The 26,545-nt window shown below is 42.7% G+C and overlaps 1 protein-coding gene across 3 annotated transcripts in view; it reads left to right on the top strand.

The window, feature by feature from the left end:
• The first annotated feature begins 5,148 nt into the window (after positions 1-5,148).
• Positions 5,149-26,545, top strand: part of ERICH3 (glutamate rich 3) — a 41,586-nt gene continuing 20,189 nt past the window's right edge. For 2 of the 3 annotated variants that reach the window (XM_087732225.1, XM_087732227.1), the window contains exons 1-11: positions 5,149-5,237; positions 13,762-13,855; positions 15,130-15,255; positions 15,833-15,904; positions 17,694-17,822; positions 18,480-18,563; positions 19,036-19,191; positions 20,517-20,735; positions 21,404-21,584; positions 22,558-22,744; positions 25,294-25,589. In XM_087732225.1, the coding sequence (XP_087588351.1) occupies positions 5,218-5,237; positions 13,762-13,855; positions 15,130-15,255; positions 15,833-15,904; positions 17,694-17,822; positions 18,480-18,563; positions 19,036-19,191; positions 20,517-20,735; positions 21,404-21,584; positions 22,558-22,744; positions 25,294-25,589 (1,564 nt within the window). In that variant the 5' untranslated portion in view covers positions 5,149-5,217. Of the gene's footprint in view, positions 5,238-13,038; positions 13,067-13,143; positions 13,289-13,761; positions 13,856-15,129; positions 15,256-15,832; positions 15,905-17,693; positions 17,823-18,479; positions 18,564-19,035; positions 19,192-20,516; positions 20,736-21,403; positions 21,585-22,557; positions 22,745-25,293; positions 25,590-26,545 lie in introns of those variants that run through there. The other variant, XM_087732226.1, reaches the window with a different exon arrangement.

The following is a 26,545-nucleotide window of genomic DNA, read 5'->3' on the forward strand; positions in this document are numbered from 1 at the left end:
CAAGCTTGTAGGCATGTTAGCATATAAATACTAGGTATACTAAAAAAGTGGTAGAAAATTGTCGACTTATTTACACAGAAAATGTTGCAGGTGATAGCACCTGTCACCTGTAAGATCCTCCTTCTTGCTAAGTGACTTCCCCTTGGAGGAGACCAGGAATAGTTGGATCATTAGAACTGATCTATTTCAGAAAATATCCAGTCTTTCTGCTTGATTTTTCTCTTGTGCACAGCTATGCAGAGAGATGCAAAATACTTGCTTGGAAATGAGATAATATAGCTTTACTTCCTCCCACTCTCCCAAGTGCAGTCTCAACAGACCTGGAAGTGGGTCCTGGGCTTCATGTGGTCTTCTCCAACAGCCATGTTTCCTGTGCTAGCACTGCTAAATGGATAACAATATTTTGGCACCTTGCTAATAGAAAGTGGATGATTTATGGTAAGTGGATGGAAATCAAGAGAGAATTTTCCTTAGAGCTCTAGCAAAAAGACTTATTTGTGTGTCATTGTAGTTGATTTGGATAACAATAGTTGAAGTATCATGGAATCATAGAATGGTTTGGGTTGGAAGGGACCTGTGGAGATCATCTAGTCCAACACCCCTGCCACAGACAGGGACATGTTTCACTAGATCAGGTTGCTCTAAGCCACATCGAACCTGACCTTGAACACTTCCAATGATGGGGCATTCACTACTTCTCTGGATAACCTGTTCCATTGTCTTGCCACTCTCATCATAAAAAAATTCTGCCTTAGGTCCAACCTAAACCTGCCCTCTTTCAGTTTAAAACCATTGCCCCTTGTCCTGTCAATAGAGGCCTTGGTAAAAAGTCTTCAGCCTTCTCCGTGTCTCTTGTCACCAGCTCTCCTGTCTTATTTACTGGAGGCGGTACATTTTCTTTAATCTTCCTTTTCTGGCCAAAGTATCTGTAAAGGCTCTTCTTATTATTCTTTGCAGCCCTCACCAAACTCAGCTCCAGCTGCACCTTAGCTTTCCTAATCCCATCCCTACACATCTGGGCAGCGTCCTTGTATTCTTCCCAGGATACCCATGGAAGTATGTGTGCTCGTGCTACTTCAAATCTAGCTAGCATAGTTAATGAGACTATTGGGAACTGTTTTTTGCCCAGTTGCATGTTGTTAGTTTCTGATTTGAGAGAATGTGAGATAAATAATAAATTATATTTTTCTAAATAACTGAGTATACATACTAATCTTTTTCATATTCTACATTTTAAAATTAATTCTAATGCTTGCGCTCACTTTTGGGTTAGCAATCAATGATAGGAAAGACTGGTGTCAGATGAAAGACAGGTGGCATCTGTCCTTCAGTTACATCTAGATGAATGTTTTCTTTTTATTAAAGGCACTAGTAAGGTCTCATTGGGTAGTATTTTCATCATTTCTCTAAGCTGGGAACTGAGGTCTGAGACAGGTGACATCCTAGAGACAAATATCGTTGTGCCAACTGTAGTGCGTTGGGGGAGGAAATTAGTATGATTTTCAAGAATATGAACTTGTGATGAATAACCAGGCACATATCACAAAAAAAGAAAGATGATCTTTACAGTGAAGCTTATGAAACTAATTCAATTAATACTGATGATAAAAGAGCAAGGTCTTAGCGTCAAATAGGGAAGGAATGTTTTTCTAATGCAAGGTTAAGTAATGTAAGGAAGACTTTGTCCAGCACCAAGTTGGTCCCTGTGGAAGTGCATCTCCTGTGTTTTAAATTAACTTCTTAGTAGATGGGAGACCACTCTAAGTTCAAGATTCAGGTCTTCAATGTCAGGCTTTTTCAGGTGCGGAAAGGTCTCTTTCAATGGCATGTTAATTTTATTTCGGACTGCTAGTCAAGTGATAATTTAAACTTAAAAGTGAATCATTTTTTTGACATACCATAAATAGATACACATCTCTACAAAGATATACATACTTTTCTCAACAACATTAATTCAGCAGGATTTAAGTAAGTATTTGTATTTCTGGTGGGGGTGGATGATGTTAAGATAATATAGCTTTAAGTCTCGTTATTAAACAGAGAACTAAAGGAATATGCTGGATCACTGAGTTAAGTCCTTATTTCTTTCAAGCAGTTTGTCGTGTAATTGGTTTTGTGAGCTTGATCTTCATCTTCTAACGCAGGTAGACCACAGTACTGTTTCTTCTGTGCAAATGTAAATGTGAGGTTGTTTTGCTATTGTACTGAGTCATTTAATTGTTTCTTGTTCTTATAAACCTTAAAACCATTGCATCAAACAGGTTTTTTTGCCAGGGAAGAAGATTGTTTCTGGAGTTAATAATTTCAAACTAGTATTTCAATAAGTGCTTTCGAAAATAGTTGCTAGGGAAGAGACGGATTAGGCAGACTCAGCTGTAGTAACTCATTAACTTGGTACCCTGCCTCCTAGTCCCCCCCAGGTGTAGTAGGATGCCTCATACTTCGAGGCTGTGCAGATGCCCCAGTGGACAGAAGCAGTTTTCCTTGTATGTTGCACTTTCCATAGGAGTAGGGAGCTGCATTTCTACTTAGTCTGAATTTGAAGGTTTAAGAATGACTAACCTAGTGCGAGTGATGTGGGTAGGTAGTTTTTTAGCTGATTATTGAGGTAGAAGATGCTGATTATTCCTATGTGTTCAGGCAGAATGCAGTCTGAGGCGGTGATGGCATGTAGGGAATCTGCGATTCCACTTGACAACACTGTTAGAAAAAGTAAAACATCTCTTAATATTAAGGTACTAAATAGCAGATTAAGAGTAACAGTTAAAGATGGATATGATTATGGAGATGATGTGCATATAAAAAGGTACATTTTCTTTATATATTGTATGTTTTAAAATATTTAATTCTTTTTAATTTGGCCTTTGTTCAGAGGGTATTATATGAATGAGTGGCTTATGATTTACACTGACTCCTTTCTTGCTTAATGCTGCCTCTGCATTGTAGCTAATGCTTGGAGATGAAATTCAGAGCAAAGTTTTCTTCTCTGTGTATGCATTGCTGCTGTTAACGAGGGTAGTGTTTGTTACGGGTTTTCTCACCAGAAGGTGTCAGAGTAGTTCTTCTACTTTTATTACATCGCAGGCTTCTCTACAAAGGTAACCTAGGAGAATAAGACCGCATAACTTAGACTGCTTTGTGAAGAAATGTAATATAACATTTAATTCTTTTGTCCATTTTTGACATATCGTACAAATGGAAGGGGTAGTTTTAATTTTGGAAAAAGTAGTGTGAATAAAAATAATGACGTAGCACTGAACACAAAGTGCAGGAAGGAATGAGGAAGCTGCAGTGGGCGCTTTCAGGCGGCGGGCAGAAGATACGTATTTGAGAGACCCGGGCTGTGTTGCTGGTATTGTTGCAGAAATAAGGTTGGGGTCCAGCTGGTGGATCTGCAGGGGGGAATGGGTGATATGTTCATGGGTGTGCCAGGCTGTGTTGTCTGTGAGAGAGACACTAATGTCCCGTGGAGGGAAAATCATCCTGGCTAGGTAACTTCTTCAGCTGCCATGGCTGAATTTCTTAGAGACATTATTTGTCACATTTCTGGCTAATCTTTCCAGTGTATCTGATCTGTGCGAGCGAGCCATCCAGAGAATCTGTCAACCTAGAGAGTCCTTGGTTCAGCTCTCCTTTTAGGACATGCCGGCCCCTTGGCAGAGCGGAGAAGGATGGAAGAAGAGGATGAGGATCATAGCCAATTGAATTAGGCAGAATAATTCTCTCAGGTTGCTTATTTTTGAGTAATTTGTCCTGATTTAATCAGATAGGGTTTCTGAAGCAGTGGTTGCCAGCGGCTGTCTGCTTGGCGTTGCTGTGGGTGGTGGGAAAGGTTGCACAGGCTCTCACTTTTGTGCTGGCCTTTGCATACACAGGCAAGGTTTGGGGTTCGAAGTGTGCAGTTGTGTACACATGCCATGGTCTGGAAACTGCTGCTATACATGTTTCTGAAACGGGAAAGAGTGGAATTGTTCTGAAAAGCAGCTGCTATTTGCTAATCTCATTGTGCCCAAAATAAATGCTGCCTATGCTTTCTAGTCATTAAAAGTATTCCCTCTCCATTGTAATCATGTTGTGCCCTGTGCGTACTCCTGGCTTTGTGTGCTACAGCACAATACAACAAATTAATGACACTTTAATTACAGGGTTGGGAAGATAAAAAATCAAGAGGATATTGATGTTCTTGATAGTTGCTTCCTTTACGAAAGACAGTTCAATATTAAGTGCGGGTAGATCATGCCACAGAAGACCTGGGGACAGTGGAAGGCCTTTAACATTTCGGAGCACGTGCATCAGAGAGGGAAGGCTGTCTCTGCCCAAAGTCACCTTAAGGATCTACACCCCGTTCAGTTGTACTGTGGCCCCTGCAAGCATTACCTGTGTATTTGTGCTTCAACTTGGACTCACAAGAAGTGAAGGAAGAAGGGACAAATAGGAGCACGGAAGGGTGATTATATCTCCTTTATTTGAGTAAACCTAGAGATCATTGAAATGCATACTTTGGAACTTTCCTGTTATTTGTATTGAAAGAATGGAAATCAGGATGGGTATTTGAAATGATTATGCGTCCTGTCACCTCGTGCTGTATTTTTAAGTTCCTGGGTCTGTGTTGTATCAAAATGCCTTCTCCATCCTTTTCCTTTTCCTTCCCTTTCCCTTCCCCTCCCCTGAAAGCTTGGAGTTACTGCAGGCAAAAAGTACTTTGCCGCCTCTTCTGCCAGCCCACAGCTCAGGCCCTGTCAGCCCGCGGGCTGCAGCTGCGCGCCGCAGGGCTGCCGCAGGGCCCGGCGCTGGGGCGAGGGCGCTTTCCCCGACGTTTCCGTGAGGCCCGGCGGGGTCTGTGCGCCTCGACCCCAGGCGGGAGCTGGCGGCAGGTGCGGCCGGTCGGTGAAGGAGCAGCTCGGGGGTGCTGGCACTGCCGCGGCACCCGGGAGCGCCGGGCGGAGGACAGGCAGGGCCGCCCCCGGCGGAGGCGGCCAGCCGGGCTCGGGAACCCTCCGGGGGCTGGGGCCGGCCCCTCGTCCCCGGGCGGCCGCGGGACTCCCCGGCGGCGCCGCCACCCGCGGGGGCCGGGCAGCGCTGCCGCCATTGGCGGCCAGGAGCCCCGCCCGCCCCCGCGGCCTCCCCGCCGTGTCCTAGCGACGCCCGGGGACGCGGCCGGCAGCGCCGGGCCCCTCGCAGCCGCCCCTCGGCGCTGCCGCCCGGCCCGCCGGCGCCATGAGCGGCCCGCAGCCGGGGTGAGTGGGGCCGGGGGGCGGCGGGGGGCTGCCGGGGCCGGGCCGGTCCCTTCCCCGGGGCGTTGCCCTGCGTCCCTCGCTGTCCAGCCGCCTCCGAGTCGGGCGGCGCGCCTTCCTCCGGGCTGGCCGGCGCCGGGCCCAGCGCTCTGCTGCCCCGGCCGGCGCTGCCCCGGCCGGCTGGCCCGCCGCTGAGGCGGCGGCTGGCGGCAGGTGGGGCGCTGGGGCCGCCGCACGAACGGGCTCCCCCCTCGTGTGCTGGGGAGTTACCGCACCCGCCAGCAGCCCCGCAGCCCGCCTGGAACCACGTGAACCGGGCGGCTGCTCTTTTTTTAACGGTTATCTGCCTTTTTAATTCTGTAAGGATACTGACGTAGAATTAAGCGCCTCAAACAACCTGAAAGACCTAAAGGTGTTTTCTTGCGCTCCAACATGGGCAAAATGGTGGTTTTGGGCGTTCCGCTTGTGCGGAGTCAGGCTGCTCTGACCTTTGCAACTTGGGAACCTGGGAGGTACCTGCCAGCCTGTGTGGAGGTGAGCGCTTTTTGACCCAGGTCCTCTCTGGATCTCAGAATCCTCCGCCGAGGTAATTACCTTGTTCTGTGAATGGGTACATGGAGTCACTTGCAGTGGGGCCACTGGCCTCGGGCATTCCCTTTTGTTGTTGTCCGACTTCAGGTCTGCAGGCTGTGAGTTTCAGAGTATCCAGGCTTTCCCAAGATGATGTGAATTACAAATACTGAGGAACTGAGGACCTCTGCAGATCTCCATCTCCATGACAAAATTTGACACATCCTGTTTTAGTGGGCGATGCTCTGAGTAAAGAAATAATGACATTACTTGCTCATGCTCATGCAACCAATCGGTAGGAGAACAGGAGTCTTCTGGCTCCCATTTCCATGTCTAGTGGCGTTAAGAGTGGAACCTGTAGCATGATTTGATTTTTGAAAAAGTGTTGTGCATGAAAATCTCTTTTGTGAAGAAATACATAGAACTCCAAACAAAATACTTAAAACCTTATTCTTGGAAGATTGTTTCAATGTAGTTACCACACAAGGCACTTTTGGACTCTGGATGGCATTTGTTATTTTAGTTTTTGGGAAGCAATTATGCCATGGCTGGTTGCATTGACTTCACAGATATTTCAAGGAATACCTCCAGTCTGCATTGGACATGGAAAACAGTGAAAATTAGAGCTGTGACTTACAAAGAGCTTGCTGAAGTGGATGGGGAGAGGCCAACACGTGGGGTTTGCCCACTCCTCACAGCCTGAATGTAATTCATTTCCCTTCTGGAAACCATACAGCAGTGCTAGCCTAGTGCCGCAGCCAAGTGAGTCATAGGATCACAAAATAATTTACTCTGGAATAGATTGCAGGAGGTCTTCTGAATAGATGGCCCTCTTTCCCTGAGAGAGAGGAACCCAAACACAGTATAGTCACTGGCCGTGTTTACTTGGCTTAAGCTTGGAGGCATCAAACAAAATAAGCATTTATGTTGAATAATGTCATAAGGGCAGCAGTTATCTTCTGAATGCCTGTACTGGTGGGTAGATAGCAAAATCCCATTTTCTGTGATGGAATTGTACCATCTTTGGATTCCTGGGGTCACGTGTGCCTGTTGGGCCATTCCCAGCTAGGATTCGCAGAGACCTTGCCTTCAGGATTCCGAATTCCACTTCTGCAGAAAACCACTTTGCCACCATCTGCTTACCTCTCTGGAGACCCTGACAGCATTGTAATTGGAAGTGAGATATATTTCATGGTGGCTGAAGAGCTTCCTTAGGGAGGGAATGGCAGACAGCGTCCGGGTATCTAGAAAGTCTCCTAAGAGTAGTCTTTTCTCCCAAACGGACCATCCTGGGCAGGTGCCCCTACGTTGTGGGGTGTTGAACTTGGCTGTTTGTGGTTGACAGCCTGTGGTTAGATTTGTTCTGTCTGAAGGCTAGGCAAGCCTTTCTTGTTTATGTCCCCAGCAGAATCAGTGCAAGATGCAGTAGCTTGTTAGAGTGAGGAATGGTCTCCATTAGGGGCAGGACTGTTGTTTTGACTGGAGTGGCAATAAACTCCAGCTGTAACATACAACATGGGGGCTATAATTCCGTATGACTCTGCCAATCAGTAACTAAAGCTTTGGTGCTCTCTTAGATTATTTCTTTTGTGAGCAGTCACTGATTTAATTGCACTGTAAATTATTAACTGTGAAGATTTGCTTTACGAAACTAATGTAGGATGCCTATTGTGACTTTGTCCTGATATCCTTTCAAATAAGTAAGAATGGTCTTAAAAGTCATTGTGATACACAGCACTGGCTCTGCATACAGTGCATTGTGCACTGCAAGCTGATAAAAACCAGATAGTTAGTTATATGTTAGTAAATAATAGTGGCAATGATAATGCAATGAAAATCCTCGAGAATACAGAGTTCCAAGTGGACAGTTCCTTAATTTACTATAATCCTAGTCATCAGCTCTAGCATGTTTTGTGTTTTGCATACTCTGTCATCTGCACAGCTGGACTCCCCGCAGCTGCAAATGTAAATCTTCCTGGGCGTTTTGGCCTGATGTGTGTTTTACTTTGGCCCTCGATACATTTTTTTTTTTTTTTTTAAAAGCAAAATAAATCATGGCTCTTTTGGTTTCTGTGGCTCCGTTCTGCCTGTTAATTTGGGTATTTGTACTTGCCGTTATTACTTTTGTTAGTGGAGAAAAAAGAAGAGTTGGCTTCAGTGACAGCAGTTTATTTTTCTGAACGGGCAGTTACGGTGTTACCCTAGGAGTGTGAATGATACTGAAGCGTGAATGGTAGGCACCTGGACTGCTGCCTGTCTCAAATGGCGGAAGGCCAAGCTGCCTACGTGAGGCACAGCCGGACCTGGAATGGGACACGTCTGCCTCCCAGGTCCCATGGCTGGTCCAGGAGCTGGGGTGCTTCTTTCAGGTGTGGAGTTTCTCCAGGGCTCCACAGAGAGCATGTACTCCACACATGTGATCTTCTTTGATAGATGGTGTGCCCTGGGGAAGGAAGTTACCTGGCTTTGTTTCCTGCCCTTATGGTGGTCCAGAAAGGCTTTGTGTTCAGATGACTCCGCGGATGAGAATTATGCCTGGCTTCAAATGATAGGAATGCTCCTTGGCAGCTCTTACCCGCCTTGGCAAATCCATGTTAACTGAGCTCCAGAGGTTTGCTCTGTTTTAGTAGAACTGGCTAGTTAATAAAAGGTATATGTAAATTGGGGGATTTTCCTTTTTCCTATTGTGTATGGTCCCTCACTTTAAAATTCTAGTCAGGTGAGAAGCAGAGATATTTTTGATAATTGACTTTTTGCTTTTAGAAATTTGAAAAATGTTATCTCTAGTATAATGTAAAGTGTATTCGCATCTCTGATAGTAAGCAAGATAAAGAACATTTATTAAAAAAAAGTGGACGTCCATTGAAAAGTTATTGTTAAAATAGGATGGTACTGTTTCTCAGTGACTGTGTAGTAGAAGTCCTATGTCTGGAACATCACTGTTGAAGAATTTGAGGAGGTTGCTTCACTTTAATCAGTCTTGGGCATGAATTTGGGGAAGTCAGCTCAAATTCAGATGCAAGTGAGGGAGGATTTTGAGCAAATTAATTAAAAAAAAAAAAAAGATCAGGAACAAACTGTGTACATCCAAGCATTCTAAATAACCTTAAGTGTGAAATTACTGCACTAACAGTGATATGTAGTCACTGGCTGTGATACCAAAGAAACAAATGTGATATTAATTTTGATAAGAGCTTCAAAACTAGTCCCAGAAACTACAGATCAGTCGGTCTAGCTTCTGTGCCAGGAAAATTGCTTGCAATTCTAATAAGAAACTAGAATTTGTAGAGAGAAGAATAAAAAGGATAAACAGGCAGAGAAAAAGGACTCCCAGAAATACCCAGAAAAACAGACTTTTTGGACTTATTGTGATAGGACCGTAACAAACATTTTATATAGTACTGTTTAAGACTGATGCTTTTCCTTTGCTGTATGTTTTTCTAACATGTATTTTTGTCAGTTCTGCACTTCTCTCTGTTGTAGAGGATTTAAGGGTGACATTTGTATATAGCTCTTTATATCTCTTTTATTTATATAGCTCCAATATTTAAATCTCTGGAAGAAAACTTCTCAAACATGAACTTCTCTTATCCTTTTGTTGATAATGTGTGCAGGAGCAGAGGAATAAATGAGACCAATGGTCTGCTTTGCTGAAGAGCTTGTTTCTGACAGTCCTCAAGTTAGGTAATTCATGACAATTCTCAGATAACTTGCTATTAGGGAAATGTCCCAGAAGTTAGAGGTTGCGTTATTCTGTGAAGCAAACAACGAACCCAAATCTGTGTTGCAGAATTCTGTGACTGCATCTTTCTGAATGATCTTCCTCTCTGTTTCACCCTTGCCGTTTGTAAGCAGCATTCTGAATTGTATCTCCACGCGTCATCTGAGTCAGCAAAGACTGAAAAAAAATAAAGCTTGGGCTGCTGAATGGGGGGAACATGAGAGGGTGCTGCTGGTACCCTTTTCCCACCACTGCACGTCTGTGCCATAGTCATCTGTTGGCGCAAGGGTGCACAGGTCTCATCTGAAGCTTAGGCTTGAAATAAGTTGTGCTTTTGAGCACACGGCACAGATTCCTTTCAGAGGATAAGGTCTCACCCTGGCTGCTCTTAGACTGGAAAGTATGCCTGCACCCTGTCTGCTGGAGCACTGAATGGGTCTGATCCTTTGGTGTCAATGGGATACTCCAGTGGGATTTGAGCCAAGCCCGAGCATAGTACCAATATGGCCAGCACCCAGCTAAACTTACCTAAAATCTACTGGGGGAGGGTGAACTGGTCAGCTGAAACAAGCAGGAAAACTGGCAGAAGCTCCAGGTGAGCATAGGCTTGCGGGGCCAGCCCCTGCTTACTGCACATGATTTAAATCTGAGTTTGAGTCGGTGCCTGGGATATTCTGTGTGGCTCTCCCTGTGCTGGTTATTTTGACAACAGAGGCATTCACTAGGGCGGAGAGCTCAGGCTTCTCCTGGCAGTGTGGCTCTGTGGATCCAGTTGCATTCTTCCCAGTGGTTTAATGGGTTTTGGTTCAGGCCCAAAACATTTCCTTATTTCCTCCAATACCCTTTTGAACTTTGAATTTAATTCAGCATTTTTGAGGACCAGCCTGTTCATAATTTAAATGAGAAAATACATGTACAGAAACTTCTTTGAAATGAAAGTTGCTACATCACTGTGCTCAGATGGGAGTTGCATTTTAACTAGTTATATGGTCCATGAAATATTAGATGGAAGGAAGCAAATGAAAAGGAATTGGATTGAGTTTCTCCTCTGCCTCCGTATGCAATTGCCAGGTGATACCATAAGTCAATACTTAGCACAATTGATGTAATCTGTTGGTTTCAAATGCAAACAGTGGATTAAAAAAGTAATATAGAACAGTTGCTATAGTACCAGTGTTTAATCAACATGCATAACAGGCAAGCTAAATTGTTTGTTTAAAGTTTAATTTATTGTTGGTAGGCTACCTGTGAGGTTATTGTGAAACCCCAGGTAAAAGTCCTGTAAATCCATGATCTGTTTGGTTTTTTGGATTTCTTTTTTTTTTTTTTTTTTAATTGTTCTTTCTTTCCTTGAGTATACTTTTGTGGATGGTAACTCAGCCTAGCGATAGACATTTATCTTGAATTAGCCCATTGAAAGATATGTAGTAGAGGCACAGTGGCATTTAAATATAAAGCCAAAGGAAACAAGAGATCAATCTCTTGTTGTGTAATTAAAACATATTCTGCCTAGAGAGCCCAAAGGTCAGGCTGAGCATATTATGCAATATGTATCTGAGTGTATACATTTTACAGATGTGAATGGATTTAGAGTATTAAAAACTTAAGCCTACTGTCACTTACTTTGTTATTTGTCCTGCTTTCCAGAAGGTGAAGTAAGATAAGGTTGTGCTAAGAACTATTTAAAAACATATCTGCTAATTATGGATGCTTCAGTTTTTGTGTTCAACTCTCATATATTAGGTTCAATTTTTGGAAGCTCTGGTCTTTGGTAGCTGCGATGGTTTAGCTCTGTTGGCTTTCCAGAGATGCATGACGTTTCTTGGGTTGAGCAGGGGAGGGCCTTGCTTCGATGGTCTGCAAGGTCTGGTTCTCCGTGTTTGTTGGTCTTACAGTTTTTCACCAGTAAATAGAAGAGAGATGCAATTTGTTCACTTTGGATTGTTCAATGTATGCATTGAAGAGAATCTTTAGTATATTGAATTGGGAACTAGAAAAGACTTGAGAGGTTCTTGCATTTCATATTGGGGCCATTTTTATTGCTCTGGATACAGAAGAGGACTTGTGCACCCTTACGTCAAGGGTCTTTGAAGGGCAAAAAATTAGCAGAAGGTAGTGTAGCCCAACCGTTCTGGCCACTACAGCGGCATAGTCCCAGGGATCTTTTAGACTGAACAGTACTCTAGAGCCGTCATAGGACTGGCTGGTTGGTCTCTTTAAAATCCTGAGAGCGCAGTGTGGCAAAAGAGATCCGGGTCTTTAGCTTTGACCCGTGCAGGCTGATACTGAACTGAGCAATGAGTTGTCCAGTGTCTGTGCTTTCTCACCCAGGAGGGGCTGGGCTCTTGAGAGAGAGGCACTGTCTCTTCCCACTCAGCTGTCTTCTGATGCCCTGCTTTGGATGAGGACTCGTTCCTGTCCTTCCAGCACACAGCATGCTCTCCACAGAAAGACCGAGGTGGTGAAAAGGTGGCAGCTTGCTGAGTGCCGGGGTGATAGTGTGTCAGGATTCATCCAGACAGATGGGTGTGCTTGCTGGCCTTTTGTGCAAACTCTTTGTTTTCCTGCGGAGTACATTTGGTCTTTGTTTAGCTTGAGCAAATTGGTCATATAAAGTAGATCTGACGATTTTTGGTAAAATGTAGTAGCTGCATTTAGAAAGGGGAAAAAAAGAAGTATTCTCATCAATGCAAGTTGCACTTCAGACAAACTGCTGCCATATGGTGACAGCCAGCAAAAACATACTACAGTAACATATGCTTTCTAGCCTGTAAATACCACAAAAGCTATGAATCTTGCCCTGTACAAGTTTTGTGCGATTGAATATATGAATATGTTTGTGAGATAAGCATTCTTGGCTGTTTATATAAATAATATTCTAGAGTCACTGTTGTGTTTGAATAAATGGTCCCTGAAATAGAGAGGGCAGTTCCTAATCTTGCTGTCATGGATTAATTTTCCTGAGTGGTTTGTGAGTTCTGTTGGTGTAAAGGCCAAATGGAGAACTGTTTTTTGAAACAGGCTTTTTTGTTCATGAACAAATTAGTGGTTGGTCAGGCAATATTTTAACAGACACGTAGCTGAATTCCAAATGGTTCAAAACAGGAGGGAAGACTTAAGCATTTTTTTTTTTGTTTTGACACCTGAAATTGAAGCTGCTTAGTTTTCTGTGTAGCTGTTCCAAGCGATGAATTTGATATGCAGTCCCTCTGATGGTGGGAACATTAAAGAAGAGGAAATTGCCATAAAAAAATGGATGGAAATGTGGGTACTGAAGGAGGTTTTGGCTGCAAACCAAAATAAGTAGTCTTCATCAGAGCAAGGATTTGCACCCAAGTTAGTAACATGTATGCTAACTTTCAAGCCAGTGAAAATACTATGGAAACAGTGTCCTGTCTTAAAAATATGTTTTGGTGCTAGCAGTTTCTGCTAACCTAAGTAGACTGAAGAAAGCAATTTTTTTGTGTTAGATACCAGACAATAATGGCTGAGAGCTGGCAATGAAGACCACAGGAGAATTCCTTTGTGTAGGTAAAGTCTGGTAAGTGATATGCCTGGAGCCGAAGGTTTGACTAGATGGCCTCTGGAGGTCCCTCCCAACCCAAGTTATTCTTACAGGTCTTTGCAAAAGCTGCCAGAAACTCCATCGCTGCTGTATCTGTCACCAGTTAGGAGGCAGCAGAAGGAAAGGGAGCATGGGGTGCATGGTGGGGCAGCGGAAGGCGTGCGGTGGTGAAGGAGTCCTGGGACGTCTCTCTCCCCGGTGATGTACCGTATACTCATGCACTTCCAACAGGGCCCGTGGCAGGGTGGCAAGGAAGCTGGGGTCTGTGCCTGCTGGACTCAGCCAGGAATTCATCTCCAAATGTTGTGTGGTGTGATACCGACCTGCTGAAGGTCAGAGTTTATTATCTGAGGAGGCTGTTGCGGTAGTTGGTCTTGGAGGAGACTTTCAGGGCTGGGCTCTGTTGGACCCTGTGCCTTGGTGGTGGTATGCCATTTGATGCTGAGCTGCTGTGTCTTATGTAGAAGTCACTTGTTTCTGATCCAGATCTTCTGGAGGCAATAAGATGTTGCTTTTACATAATCTAATGGGCATTTATCTGACAAAATGCTGGGCATGATCCATCAAGACCCATTTTGTGCAGCAGACTATTGGGTAAGTCTTTATAACTTAAGCTGTAATAATTTGGCTGTCAAGGGGATTATATGCATCTGTATTGATTTTTATTTCAGATTTCTTGCAACCTACAATAGCCTTACAGACAAGCACCTGGTTGGATATTTCAGCAATACCAGGATAAGGAGACATCTTCAGAGATCAGGACTGGTGAGATTGAAAAGTTTCCTTTTCTGAGAAAAAAAGAAAAGAACTCGTTGTCTCTTTTCATATTGCACAAGTCAAACCACTGATGGTTGTGTTGTTTATTTGTTAGAGGTATGTGTTGTCATTGGTAAGACTTCGACCAGCTAGCCAAACATGTGAAATTATGCTGTGCCAGATCAAAGCCACACGATCACACTGAGACTGGGGGCAGGTTTGTTTAATCCAAGCATTTCCCACTGCATTATTATCTACCATTGGTCAACTAGATATTGCAGGGACACAGGGCTGTGGTGCGTAAGGCTGTGCTACTGCAATCAGAATGACAGAAAGACAAGTAAAACTTTGCTCAGAGCTTGGCTCCATGTGCTAAGTGGTTTTGAAGACACTAGTGACAGCTGAGGAAGTACTGTAGCTGGCACTGAGCATGTTTCAGGACATCAAGGTCCAAGGGCCACCTGGGGCTATGAAGATGCTAGCATGGGGGATGCTGATGCATGATGATTCCACGCTAGAAGTGATGTGCTAACAGTCAATATGGAGGCCATACTCCATAGAATATCAAGCTTAAGCTTCCACTGCACCTTCTGTAGTGCAACAGTCATAATGCTTATCTGTGTGAAGCTGGGAACAGTGGCTGACATGGATTGATGATGTATGTAGATATCGGAGAGCCTTGGCTTAGCCCTGAGCTTCTGCTCAGTAATGCATTTTCAGTAAGTTGTTACATATGGCACTGTATTCCTGCACAATTACGGTGATGTGAGACTGTTTGTCAGTCTGCTTGTATTTCACATCCAGGCAAAAGAAGAAATTTCATGAAGAGGTTTTGATAAATTGAGAATGTTTTCATGTTTTTGCCCCGTATTTCTTTTTGCTCATTGGAGTTTGCATCTGCAAAATCTTTCAGTTTGCAGCTATACAAATCATATTTACTCTCTTAGGTTTTTTAAACTATGAAATCTAAATATCTGTGACTCTACTGGCTGTTTAAATAGCTCCAGTGTTATTTTTCAAAAGTGTTTAATGGAAAACTGAAGGATTTGGTAAAGTTGAATGTGCTGAATATTTTTAAAAATATTTATGCGCTCCTAGGTGTGACTCTGTTTAGCACAGGCAGATGCAACCCTTACACAGTAGGAAGGCAAGTATTTAATTCCCTTCCACTGACTTGGGCAATGGCCAAAGTAGTCTTTCTGGGAAATTGCACTCTGTTTAAAAACGTATTTTACTCTGTCTTCTCATCTTCTTTTTAGTTACATTGTATTTGCTTATGGCAGATCTCAAGGAGTGGAAGAATAATATCTGAGAAAGAATACCGGCTAAATGCTATGAGAAGGGATCACCAAAGATATGTACAGGAGTGCCTGGCTCAGGCCATATTTCATAAGGTCCTTGACATGGAGGTATGCATTTACTAGTGATGTGTAAGCCTTTTCAGATACTTCCCTACTGACAGCCAGTGTCTGTTAACTCGTACTGGACTGTTTTCTGTAGCTATGGCCTCGTGCTCCCCTGAAAGGCCCTCTCCTGCTGGGTAAAAGGGCAGTCTTTGTGCTTGACGTCCCCCGTATGAAACCTCCACTGTTGTTAAACCGTACTGTCATTAGAACATACACTGTCCTGGCTCACTTAACGCACTTTGGCAGTCATCAGATTATGGGATGATATTGACAGGGCTAGTGTGCTTAAAAAAAATCTAATAAAAACAAAATAGCTTGAAATTTGGGCACATTCCTGTTATGTATCAAGAATGGAGTTGGTCCTTACAACTTTACAAGTGCTCAATTTCTCCCTTGCCAATGTTAATATACACAGGTGTAATGCAAATGGATTGACTCAATAGTAGTTTCATAATAGGGCTCAGTGAGGGTAATGACCAGGGAGCAGGCAAGTGATAAGCAGAACGAAGCAAGTGTTCTTACATTCATTGACATCTCGTAATGTCCATTAATGAGATTTCTCTTTCTCTTACATTGATAGCGTCATCATCAGCTGGAAATAAAAAGGAAACTTGAAAATTCTGTGAGGAAGGAGAGGGTGCAGAAAATCAAGGTGAGGCGTGAGTGCTACTGAGTACTGATGGGACATGGCAGTTTTGCCCTGTGTTAAATAACAGCCATGAGTCAGGCCAGAGATTCGTTGAGCCAAGTGTCCTGTCTCTGATGTTTATGGAAAAAGTACAAGAAGCAGGTAAGTAGAGGATGCTGCTGCCCCAGGTTACATCTCCTTCTTCCTCTATGCAGCAGTTCAGGAACTTTCATTCATGCACATGATTCCTTTTGAATCTACTTATTATCTTGGTTCTCCAGTGTTCTTGTGGAATTTAATTATGAGCTGTATGAAATGGTACTTCTTTGCATTTCTGTGCAATAATTAGTGTTATCTGCTGTCTGATAATTCTGTTTGATGCTCCGTTGTTCTCATGAAAAAAAGTTAATAACTGTTCCCTTTTTCCAAGGCATTTGTGGTTTTACATACCTTTTTCATATTCCTTCTCAATTTTCTAAGCTGGAGACCCTCAGTCTATTGAATCTTCCCGACATGAGCCATTCCAGGCTTCTCATTACTGTTGCCATTTTATTACCTTTCCTAGTTCTACTGTTTCTGTTTTGAAATGGGGAACCAGAACTGGATGAATAATTTAAGATACGTGTTGCAGTTCTCCTTGTAATTCTAGACTCTATCTGCTTTTGACTGCTGCTGAGCACTGAGCTCACATTTTCAGTCGCTTGCCTCTCCACATGATGTTTAGCAGAACCAGCATGTCTGTAATGAAAAGAGCTTTCAGAAGTCTTCACTTTGGTGTCATGTAGGTAGAGCTTGATCCTGTAGTTGTTAGAGTCACGAAAATCCCACAAAAGTCAATGGTTCTTTTCCCCATGAAGTCACTTGGACTCGTATGGGAAAAGTTGTTCTCGTTTTGGCTGAAAAATACTCAGCATCTTATTTCTTTATTAGGAGCCTGCATACATCAGGAAGAATGCATTGAGAAGCTAGCTGCTTCTTTGAGCAGTTGAACAATGTAAAATCTCTTTAATTTTAAATAATACATTTATAAGCAATTCATCAGGTAAAGAAAGGAGGAGATTTTAATGAAAAACACTGTGGTAATTGCAAAAGCATTATTTACTGAACTCCTGCTGGCAGAAAGTTGCTACAGTGGAAGTAGCAACTAAGGCACCCTATCAAGGGATTCTGGACTTGGATAATTTTGGAACATAAACCAAAACTGCTTCCTTCAGTGAGAAGCATAAGGGAGACGCTTGCAGATATGTGATCTCTATCTTTGCTGTGATGCCACACTAGGACACAGAAACCTGGCTGGAATTAGCAGTGTAATTTAATTCTCACCTCATACTTTCAGTGAATTTGGCTGAGTAGCTAATCTGAGAGGAGAAAGACGGATATCTGGGCAAGGGAGGATGAGAATCATAGCTATCTATTTCCAGAAGGGTAGTGAGCCTAATGTGGAGCTTTTGAGAAGAAAAGGTAGGGAGGGGCAGGAGCCAGAGCAAGGAAGTGGCAGATACACTCAAATTTAAAAAAGAAAGAGACCTTCAACCAAAACAAGAATTGGGAGATACACAGAAACAGGCAGGTGAATTGAATTTGTGGGGATCTGCAGCTGGAGAGGGCTGCAGGGAAATGAATCAGAGATGGGAACAAGTCTTTTCGCTCATCCCTCTCTCGTTCTCCCCTTGACTTCCTTTCCTTCCTTAACCAGGTCTTCCATCAGGTCTAGGCAATTTGATTGTCCAACGAAAGACAGATGGAAGGCAAGCTCAAACATTGCTGTTAAGAGTATTTAGTACCTCAGAGATATAAATTTCTATTCTTTTAGGTGGAACAATTGAGAAGATCAGTGGAAGGTGCTAGCCCTATGCGCTCCCCACATCCACCACTTGGTCCAAGAAATCGTTACAGGCTCAATCCTTTAGTGGCTGGAGAACCAGCTGGTCAATCGCAACTGGTGAGTTTCAGCAGATGCACCATATGCTATAATGTAAGCACCCAGAGCTGAACGCATGCACATATACCTATGACATCTGTGCTTAGTCTAGAGCATTGACTGCCCTGATTGTTCCAGATCAGGGCCTCATCCTTCATCACTTGAGGCTGATTTCCTGTTTGCGGGATTGTGCCATTCAAGAGAAATCTCGAGAAGCCGATGTTCCAGGAATGCCACATCAGGACTTAGAAAAAAATAGCTTTGCTTGTAATATATCTGCTTTAATCTTTCCCTTTTTTTTGCCTTATTACCCAAGGTTAGGCCAGCATCAATACATTAAGTATTGTCAATGAATACTGTGGCTGTAGGCAAGTTTACAGATGTTGTAAAAACGTGCAAGCAGTGGAGGTCTTTTAGAAAACAGTTGAAGCAGTACGACTAAAACTCTTTCCAGAAGGCCGTGCTTTGGAGCTCTGGCTCAGAATCCTCTTACTCGCTGTTAACAGGCAGAGAAGGAATGTTAATATACTCTTGAAATATAATGATACTGAAGTCTAAGGTCAAAGGTCAAATATATAGTCCAGTTTTAAGTGGTTCTCCATTTCAATAATGATAATTGGTGCAGACTGAAGAGAGATTTTCAGTCCTGAATGACCTTTTACTTTCTGTCCCATACAGAGGGCACCTGGACCTGTAGTTGATTATAATGGTGGAAATCCTTCTCATCAACACCGATCCAAGGAGCTTGCCTTTTCTAAGATGGTGAGCTAACTCAGTTAAATAGATTTTTTTAGGTTTTAACATTTCAATGTGGGTGTAAAGGAAAAGATGAAATAAAAAAGTCAGAAAAATGCTAAGAGTGGAACAAAAATAGGCATGCTTTTGTCGTGCATTCTCTCAGTGTCCATGTACTGAAGTCAAAATACAGCACACTGCTACAGTTTCTATGAGTTCATTATGTTTGCTTCAAGTCTGTGAAGAGACAGTAGCAAAACCTAAATTTATTCCCAAGAGTAATTTTGGACGCTCCAGTTTTTGAATACTCAATTAGAGATGCCTAAAGGGGTCTGGCTCTTTGGAGGCAGACTAGAAAATTTTTTCCTGAAGGTACCTGGGAATCACTCATCAATTCCAAATATCTTGATCAGTGCTATTTTTTTTTTTTCTTTATGATGCTGCTCTGCTTTGGAAACTATACAAAGATTTTGTAGCTGTTTGCTTTTTCTTTTTCTAGACTTCCTGGCGACCAAATACAGCTCCAGGAAATATGCAACACCCGCTTCGCCTCCAGCCACTTCGCAGCTGTGCTGCAGTAGGGTCTGTACCAAAGACTTCAAGCTCTAAACAAAAGTGCCACGCACTGGAAAATGATGAGCAGTTTGCCAGTGGGGTGAGGCCATATTTCATTCTGAAAATAATATAATTTTAGGGACAGCTTTATAATACTACTTTAGTACTGTAGTTCCCAGAACTGTATACTGCAGGCAACATGCCTATCAAATGGTTATCAGCTTTTATTTAAACTCTCCTTTTTAACCTCCCCTTAATTTTCAAGACATTTTCTTACTGGTCTAATGCAGTTCTTGATCATAGCCAGGAAAAATGTGGTGACTTATCTTTCATAGTATAAAATCTCTCTGCATGCAAAATTTTCTGCCTCTGCATAGGTTTTCTGTTATGTAGAGAGGGAGGCAGCCACTCGCTTAACACCAATAACTCAGGAATATTTTCACACAGTCTTACAAGTTTTCATCTTCATCTACAGCTGCAAAGTAGCAAAAAACCTAATTTCTTTCTTTTTTACCATTCCTCCTACTAAGTCACACTAGTGGGCTCAGAGAGTGAGAGCTTTCTGGAGTAGCCAAACATGATCTTGATATGTACGCAGATATTTTCAGGTGAGATTTGGACTTGTCTTCTGTTCTAGAAAAACATTATGTAATTGGCTTTGTGTTAGGAATTCCATGGGACGAGGATTTTGGAATGGGACTGCGACCTGCTACCCCTGACTGGCAGACACTGTATGAATAGCTCCCTTCTGCTATGCATTTGCTCTGTATTGTGAGGTTCATGATCCTTTCTCCAAGAATTTGCTGGCATTATCTATGTGTACTCAAATTATGGGTGATTTAAATGGTTTCTCTAATGCTCGCTACTGATAAAACAGCTAAATCAGATCCAGATCATGCAATGTTTGCAGAATTTATTCTCTAGAGATGTTTCGCTTTCCAGGCACTGGTTCTCTGTTTGCATTTCTTCCTGAAGGAGGACTAAACCTCCAGTACAAATGGGAAAGGAGGGTTTTGAATCACATCTTGTATAATTGATGCCAAATGATGTTACTGTTGGAAGATTGTGGCTGCTTTGGAATTTGCTTGCCAGCTGAGAGAATGCAGCAGTGCTGTGGGGTTGTGCAGTATTCTGTCTGCTTGTGATCAGAACTCTGCATGGTTACAAGTATTACATGGTTTACAATGTTGTATATATCTATGAGGGTGACATTTTCAAGCAATCTGCCTATTGCTTTGCAACTTAAAAGAAAGGGGTTTAGCACAGAAATATTTTCATGAACAAAATTACAAGCACCAAGTTAAGGAATTGTTCTAGAAGTATGTGTATTGCTAAATGTAAAGAGCAGTCAAACCGTGGTTAGTTCAATATGCTTGGTAGCTATTTTTGCATAACCTATTTAACCTGGTTAAAATGTTTTTGCAGGGAGAGAGAAGTGGGTTAAGACTTATGAATTCAGTGGAATATGTGACTGGTATATCCCCATATCAACTCCCCGTCATTAACAGTTATGTGATACCAGTGCCACCTCCCCCCCTGCAAAAAGGAGACAAGAATGTAAACGCAGTGAGAAATGGGATGCCCAGAGGCAGACGATTTCATCCCACCGCTGCCCCAAATGGCTTAGAGCAACTTTTAACAAAGGTAAGTTATCTCTGTCTGCTTCTCAGTTTATGTATAGGTATACTACCTTCCTCATTGATGTATTCGCCTAATGCTGAAAGATGTGTATACCTAGTTTACACAAAGATTCACTGAATTTTTGAAAGAAAGAAAATTTCTAACAATTAAAATATATAACCGCCACCCATCTCTCTATATACTAAAACACTTGATGTTTTTCATCAGTTGGGGGGAAAAAAAGGTGCTTGAACAGCAAAAACATAGCAACTCTTATTTAAAGCCTTCCATCTTAGTCAATGTGATCCTGTCTCTGAACATATCTAGTACCAGAACTTCAGAGGGATATTTGAAATGCCTTGAGTGTATGAAAACTTCATCTGTTACACTATAGCTCCAGCCAGTTTTGACTCCTGTAAAGGAAATTGTAGGAACCCAGGATTGGGAGGGACAATATGGGTCATTAAACCTGGTCCCTGCAATTTTGGGCAATTCAATGCAATGGATTTTCAGTCCAAAATGTTTTTCTGCCCTCCTGCATGTTACAAAACACTTTCCAATTTACGCAGCTCAAGGCCTGTCTTAAAAGACTGGAAGTCTCAAGTGTAGGATGCTGCACATACATGATCTTTGTGTTCACCCTTTATTACAGTTAAAACATGAATGCATTTTTTGTGTATTTCCTGCTGCAGAATTCTGGAGGATTCCCTAAGCCCTCGTTACGCAGCAACGCATTTGTTACCATGGTCTTTCTAGGGAAAAGTGTGCATTTATCTCATGATGATGCTGATTACAGAGATGAAATCAAAGTCTATCAGCAGCATTGTGGAGGAGAAAACCTTTGTGTCTACAAAGGCAAGCTGTTGGAAGGAGGTAAGGATAAAGAGTCAAAGAGTTCATATTGATTCTGGCAACATCTTTTTTTTTTTTGCTAAAATGTTGATGTGATATCAAAATGATTTCAGCTGAGCTCAGTCAAGATATATGCATCCAGGGACCTTTATACCATCTGCTTCCACACTAAATCTGGATCTACTGTTTCATGATTGAAAGTGAGGTTACAATTACTTTTGCAAATTATGGTAGAATGAATGTAGAGAACTGATTTAACAAAATACTGTAGCTTGGATTAATTTTGTATAGAGATGTATGGTTAATAAAGTAGTTGTAGTGGTAAACTGTCCTTAAACAGGGATTATCTGTTTCTGACTTGCTATAGTACATCAGTGCATGTTGCTTATTATTCTAGAAGGAGAAGTACACAGTGGGAGCCCAATTCCCATCTCTCTTATGTGAGTGCGATTCCACCACACCAGTAAAATGGGAATTGTGTTCTGGGAAATTGGGAAGAGGAAATTGCCACTAATATGGCAGCTGTACTGATCTGGAGCCTGATTGCACTCTGCAAGGTGCTGCACTGAGGAATGTGTGCATTACACTGCAGGAACTCCAACATACTGCTGCACTGCACAATGTAGACACGTGCCAGGAATCCTAAACTTTCTGTGTATAATGTACACTCCTGTAAGGCAAGTGGAAGAGTTAATTTTTTTGAGACGGGAGGCTCTGGCCTCTGTTCCGCTGTAGCAGTGAGCAGCCAAACTGATGATGTATTCACTTGTCACAGGTGTGTCCAGCTTGGTACTCCTGGGTTGGAAAGAGACAAGGCTGTTGTGTGGGGAAGAGGTAGTGTTTTACCAACTAATTCATACAGCCGAGAACCGAAGTACCTGACCTCAGAGGGCTGGGTGCTTTGGTGGTGATGCAGATGAGATACAACAACTGCAACAGGCTGACAGTAAAGCATAACCTTTTTCTTTGAACCCTTTCCTGTCTGTGATTACAGAGACCTTTCAGTTCGTCTCAAAGAGGCACCATGGTTTCCCATTCAGCCTCACCTTTTTTCTCAATGGGATTCAAGTGGACAGGTTGAGCTGTTGCTGTGAGTACAAACATCAGAAGCGTTCCAGGCTGGGAGGCAGACATGGATACTTTGGCTTTCTCAATGTGGAGGGAGCATCTCCTTGCTACAGGTATGGAGATGAATACACTTTGCTCACAAGGACTTAGCAGCCCAGTTTTTTTAGAGAGTTTATCACTTGTTTCCTCTTTCTTAATCTTTCTGGCACCCCACAGCTCTGTAGAACCTTGTCTGTTTCTCAGCGCCCCTTGAAATAAATGTGCAGCATTGAGCTTATCCCTCAGGGTCCCATATCCAGGGATGCCATCAAAGTCAGCTGCTTTTGTGCTGCCTCTTCAGTTACTGTGTGGAGTACGCGCAGCAGTGGACAATGTTTGCACTAGATATGTCAGCTTGTCAGGGGGCAGTCAGCACTTCCCCAACAGTCGGGTATGGAGGAATAGGTGTGGGGTGGTATGCATATGCCACTTGCATGTTTCTGGTGGAAGTGATAGTGAAATAAATATCAAGAGTGCTGCTGAATTAACTGTAGTTTTCAGGGTTTTCTTTGAATTGTGAGAACAAGATAATTAATTTTTAAACAGCTCTGCCTCTAAGGTGGGATTCTGCTGTTAGACCCCTGGTGGCAGAATAAGACAATATTGAATGTTAGGCATGTTTCAGACAACAAATCTGTGCAGAAGATTCTTGGTTTTGGGCAAGAGTCAATGCTGTGAGCAACAGCTGTGGTTTTGCCAAGAAGCTTTAATTTTAATAAAATCTTCCTTCCTTTTGTGTGATTGTTAAGTCATGCCAGACAAGTAAACTTCTGCACACACAGATAATTTTAAAACGTTTTTGTTCTTTTTGTAAGTAATTTTTAAAAGGGCAGCAAGCAGTTGGAAGAAGAGAACCTCCACAGAGCTATACTCTATTTTTTAGATAAGGACCGAATTCTAAGAAAAAAAATCTACTTTATTGTACCATATTTTTTTCTACTCCAATCTAACATTGAACATGATTTATGTAAATGCATTATTTAGTATGTTCAAAGTAGTGAAAAGCATCTGAATTCAGAATGGGTATAGTGGCTATAGAGTTTAGGAATTGCCCAAATCTCAGCTTTTGAGTGATTTCTAGAGAGACTTTGAGGTGAATTTTCTGAATTAATATAGTGTCCAGAAATTGGTTAATTTCTTCCTGAGTTGTCCCCACCTTCTGTCCACCTTCCCCTCTTATTCTTAGTGATATCTCTGTTTTCCTGTCTCTGGTCAGTCCAGCCAACCTTATCTGGTGACTAAAAAACGTCTCCATTAACCAGCTTCTCCCCATAAATGACAGCTATTTTCACGTCTCCTTCACGTCAAATGCAGTTGCATTTGTTTCCTGTTTTGAGTATGACACCACGTCCACACATTAAATACCCACTCTGATTCTCAGTAAAGATCCCAGTTGATTTTCCCTGTTGGGTTAAGGCTTTGGTTCACAAAGAGGTGATGCCGCAGTGATTTCTACACTGATGTTGTGACTTTGCGCAAAGAGTTTTCTGCTGGCCTAGGTCCAGCATTTCAGTACAGTAGAATTGCTTCAATATCAAAAATGTCCCTGAAAAAAATGCCATGGACATTAATTAAAAGGTAGGGCTCTTTTCAGAAATTGTCACATTTACATGTTATGCCCGCAAAACTAAAGGATTTCTAGACTGAATGACTGTAGGATATTTCACAGTGATTTGTGAACAGCTGGAATGTGAGGGGAATTGCAATCAAGCCTTACATAAAAAAGCAGTTTTGGTGGAGGAAAAGTTTTTAAGACATAGTTGTCTGTGAAGAAAATACGGTTTTCCAGAGAGACTTGTGATTAGCTAAAGTGAAAGTTCCAGTTGCAGTTTCATCCTCTGCTTGCAGATTTGAATCGATGTACTACATACAGCACAATGTCCTGACACTCATGGGTGGTGTAAGGTGGCTCTTCTTGTCTGCAGTTAATGTTAATCAGGAGCAGGAACTCTGGTCTCATACACGAGCCTCCTAACTGTAACATAGAGAGTCTGTTACTCCATTTTATACAAGAGGAGCAGTCTTAACAAGTCATTCAAAATGCTTTGTTTTCTAACTGTTTGGGATTCTGTTGGGTAGGAAAAACAGAAGAGAAACAAAAAATAATTCAATTTCAATCTCCTCCTTCCCCTGCAGTTATTGGACCCAGTAGACAAATTAAAAAAAAGAAAAAAGTCTTATCCACAAAACCTGGGTTATCACTTTACTGGGTGTTAACAGCAGGATCTGGATCAAGCACACCTCTTACTTGGAGCTTGTCTGCCTTTCTCAGTGATTATATCTTCACAGATCATGCTTGGTGTAGCTTGAAATTAATGGACAGTTATGATAATTTTGATTTCAATCTGTTTATACTTCAATTGTCACCTTTAAGTGCAGACAGCGTTACTCTCCTTCAAGGAGGAACTGCATCTGTATATGTGGAGCACTTGAGGATTTTAGGGTGCTTCTCAAAGTAAGTTATTATCAGTAACCTTGTTGTCTGAGTGGCAATGCAGAGGCAGATACGTACCTGTGTTTACTGCTGATAATGAGCTAAATAGCTCAATGTATCTGCTGCCTTTCCATTGTTCACAGAAAGAAAAATATGATACTTTCCAATTCTCCTTGTTTTTTTTTATAGGTGCATTATTGCAATGGGTCTGGACAAGAAGCCATCCCCTCCCAAGAGAAAGATGGAGGACCATGAGGAAAAGCATGTGGGTTCCTGGAGAGATGGAGTGCGCAATCAGCCAAGTAAAAGCAGTGTTGAGCAGAAATCAAGCAAAGATTCAGTGTTAGTCATCTTACCAGGTCATGAAGTGAGTGTGGAAACTATTGAGGACAAAATGGAGACCGGACAGGAGTACAGAAAAGAAGAAAGGAAAAAACTGTCTGATCGTGAGAGTGAAGATAGTCAGGAAGACACCGGTAAAAATGGTACAGTACTCCAAAACACAAGCATGGGGTGAAAAATGGGAGACGATGATTCTAGAGAAGGTATGGGATTGTAGGCCTCCAACTTCGCCTGGAGCATCCTCTCTTAAGACACCTCATGTGTGAGAAATGTGGTGATGCCTGTGTCTGGGCAATGAACTTAGTGGGGCTCCTTTCAGCCAAGCAATAGGATGAGAGGGTTTTGCAAGAGCCAGGAAAGTGAGTAAGGAAGGTCTGAGAGGCTGAAACAGGAGCCTGAGATAGGTGAGAAAGCAGAAGGAAAGTGGGGCACAGTGAAGCGACAACAGTAAAGGAGGAGAATGGCAGCAGGTGGAGGACAAGTAGAGCAGGAGGAAGAAATGGGACTGGGTATGGGTAGGGAGGCAGTGAATCTGAGGTGAGCTCCTAAGGGAGATGGGACATCAGCATAAGGTGAATGGAGAGAGGATGGTGACGATAGGGGCAGGAGGAGGAAAGGCCTCCTGCTGTGAGATGGATGGGAGGGAGGGACGAACAGTGAAAGGGAGGAGGCTGAATGCTGGGTGCAGAAGGGGAAGGAAGGTGGGAAGAGCACATAGCAGCAAAATGTCAGCAAGATTTAGCGCCAGATGAACTTTTTTGGTCTTTTTTTCCTGTCTCTTGCCAGTGGGAGTGCGATGCTTTTTTCATCTAAGGCTCTTTCCAGTCCCTTCTCCACCACACTGTCCCAGGCACTGCTTACCTGACACCTGCCCAAACTTCCAGCTTCCTCACTTACCTGAGCATTTGTTCCCTCTGCTCCAGGTCTACCAGCTCTCCTTTCTTGCCTTCTCTGCTCCAACCCTGCTGGGGCTATCGTTCTTTCCCGTTACTGAATGCTTCCGTTGCCTGTTGTAGCTGGCTGACCTTGCCCCTTTTGCTTGAGTCTCATCTTTTCTGTTGACAGATTTAAAAAGAAAGACTGGAGAGAGGCTGTCCTT

The sequence above is a fragment of the Nipponia nippon genome, unplaced genomic scaffold, assembly GCF_047370975.1.
Source record: "Nipponia nippon isolate SJK-2023a ecotype South Korea unplaced genomic scaffold, ASM4737097v1 scaffold_5, whole genome shotgun sequence".
Taxonomy (NCBI): Eukaryota; Metazoa; Chordata; class Aves; order Pelecaniformes; family Threskiornithidae; genus Nipponia; species Nipponia nippon.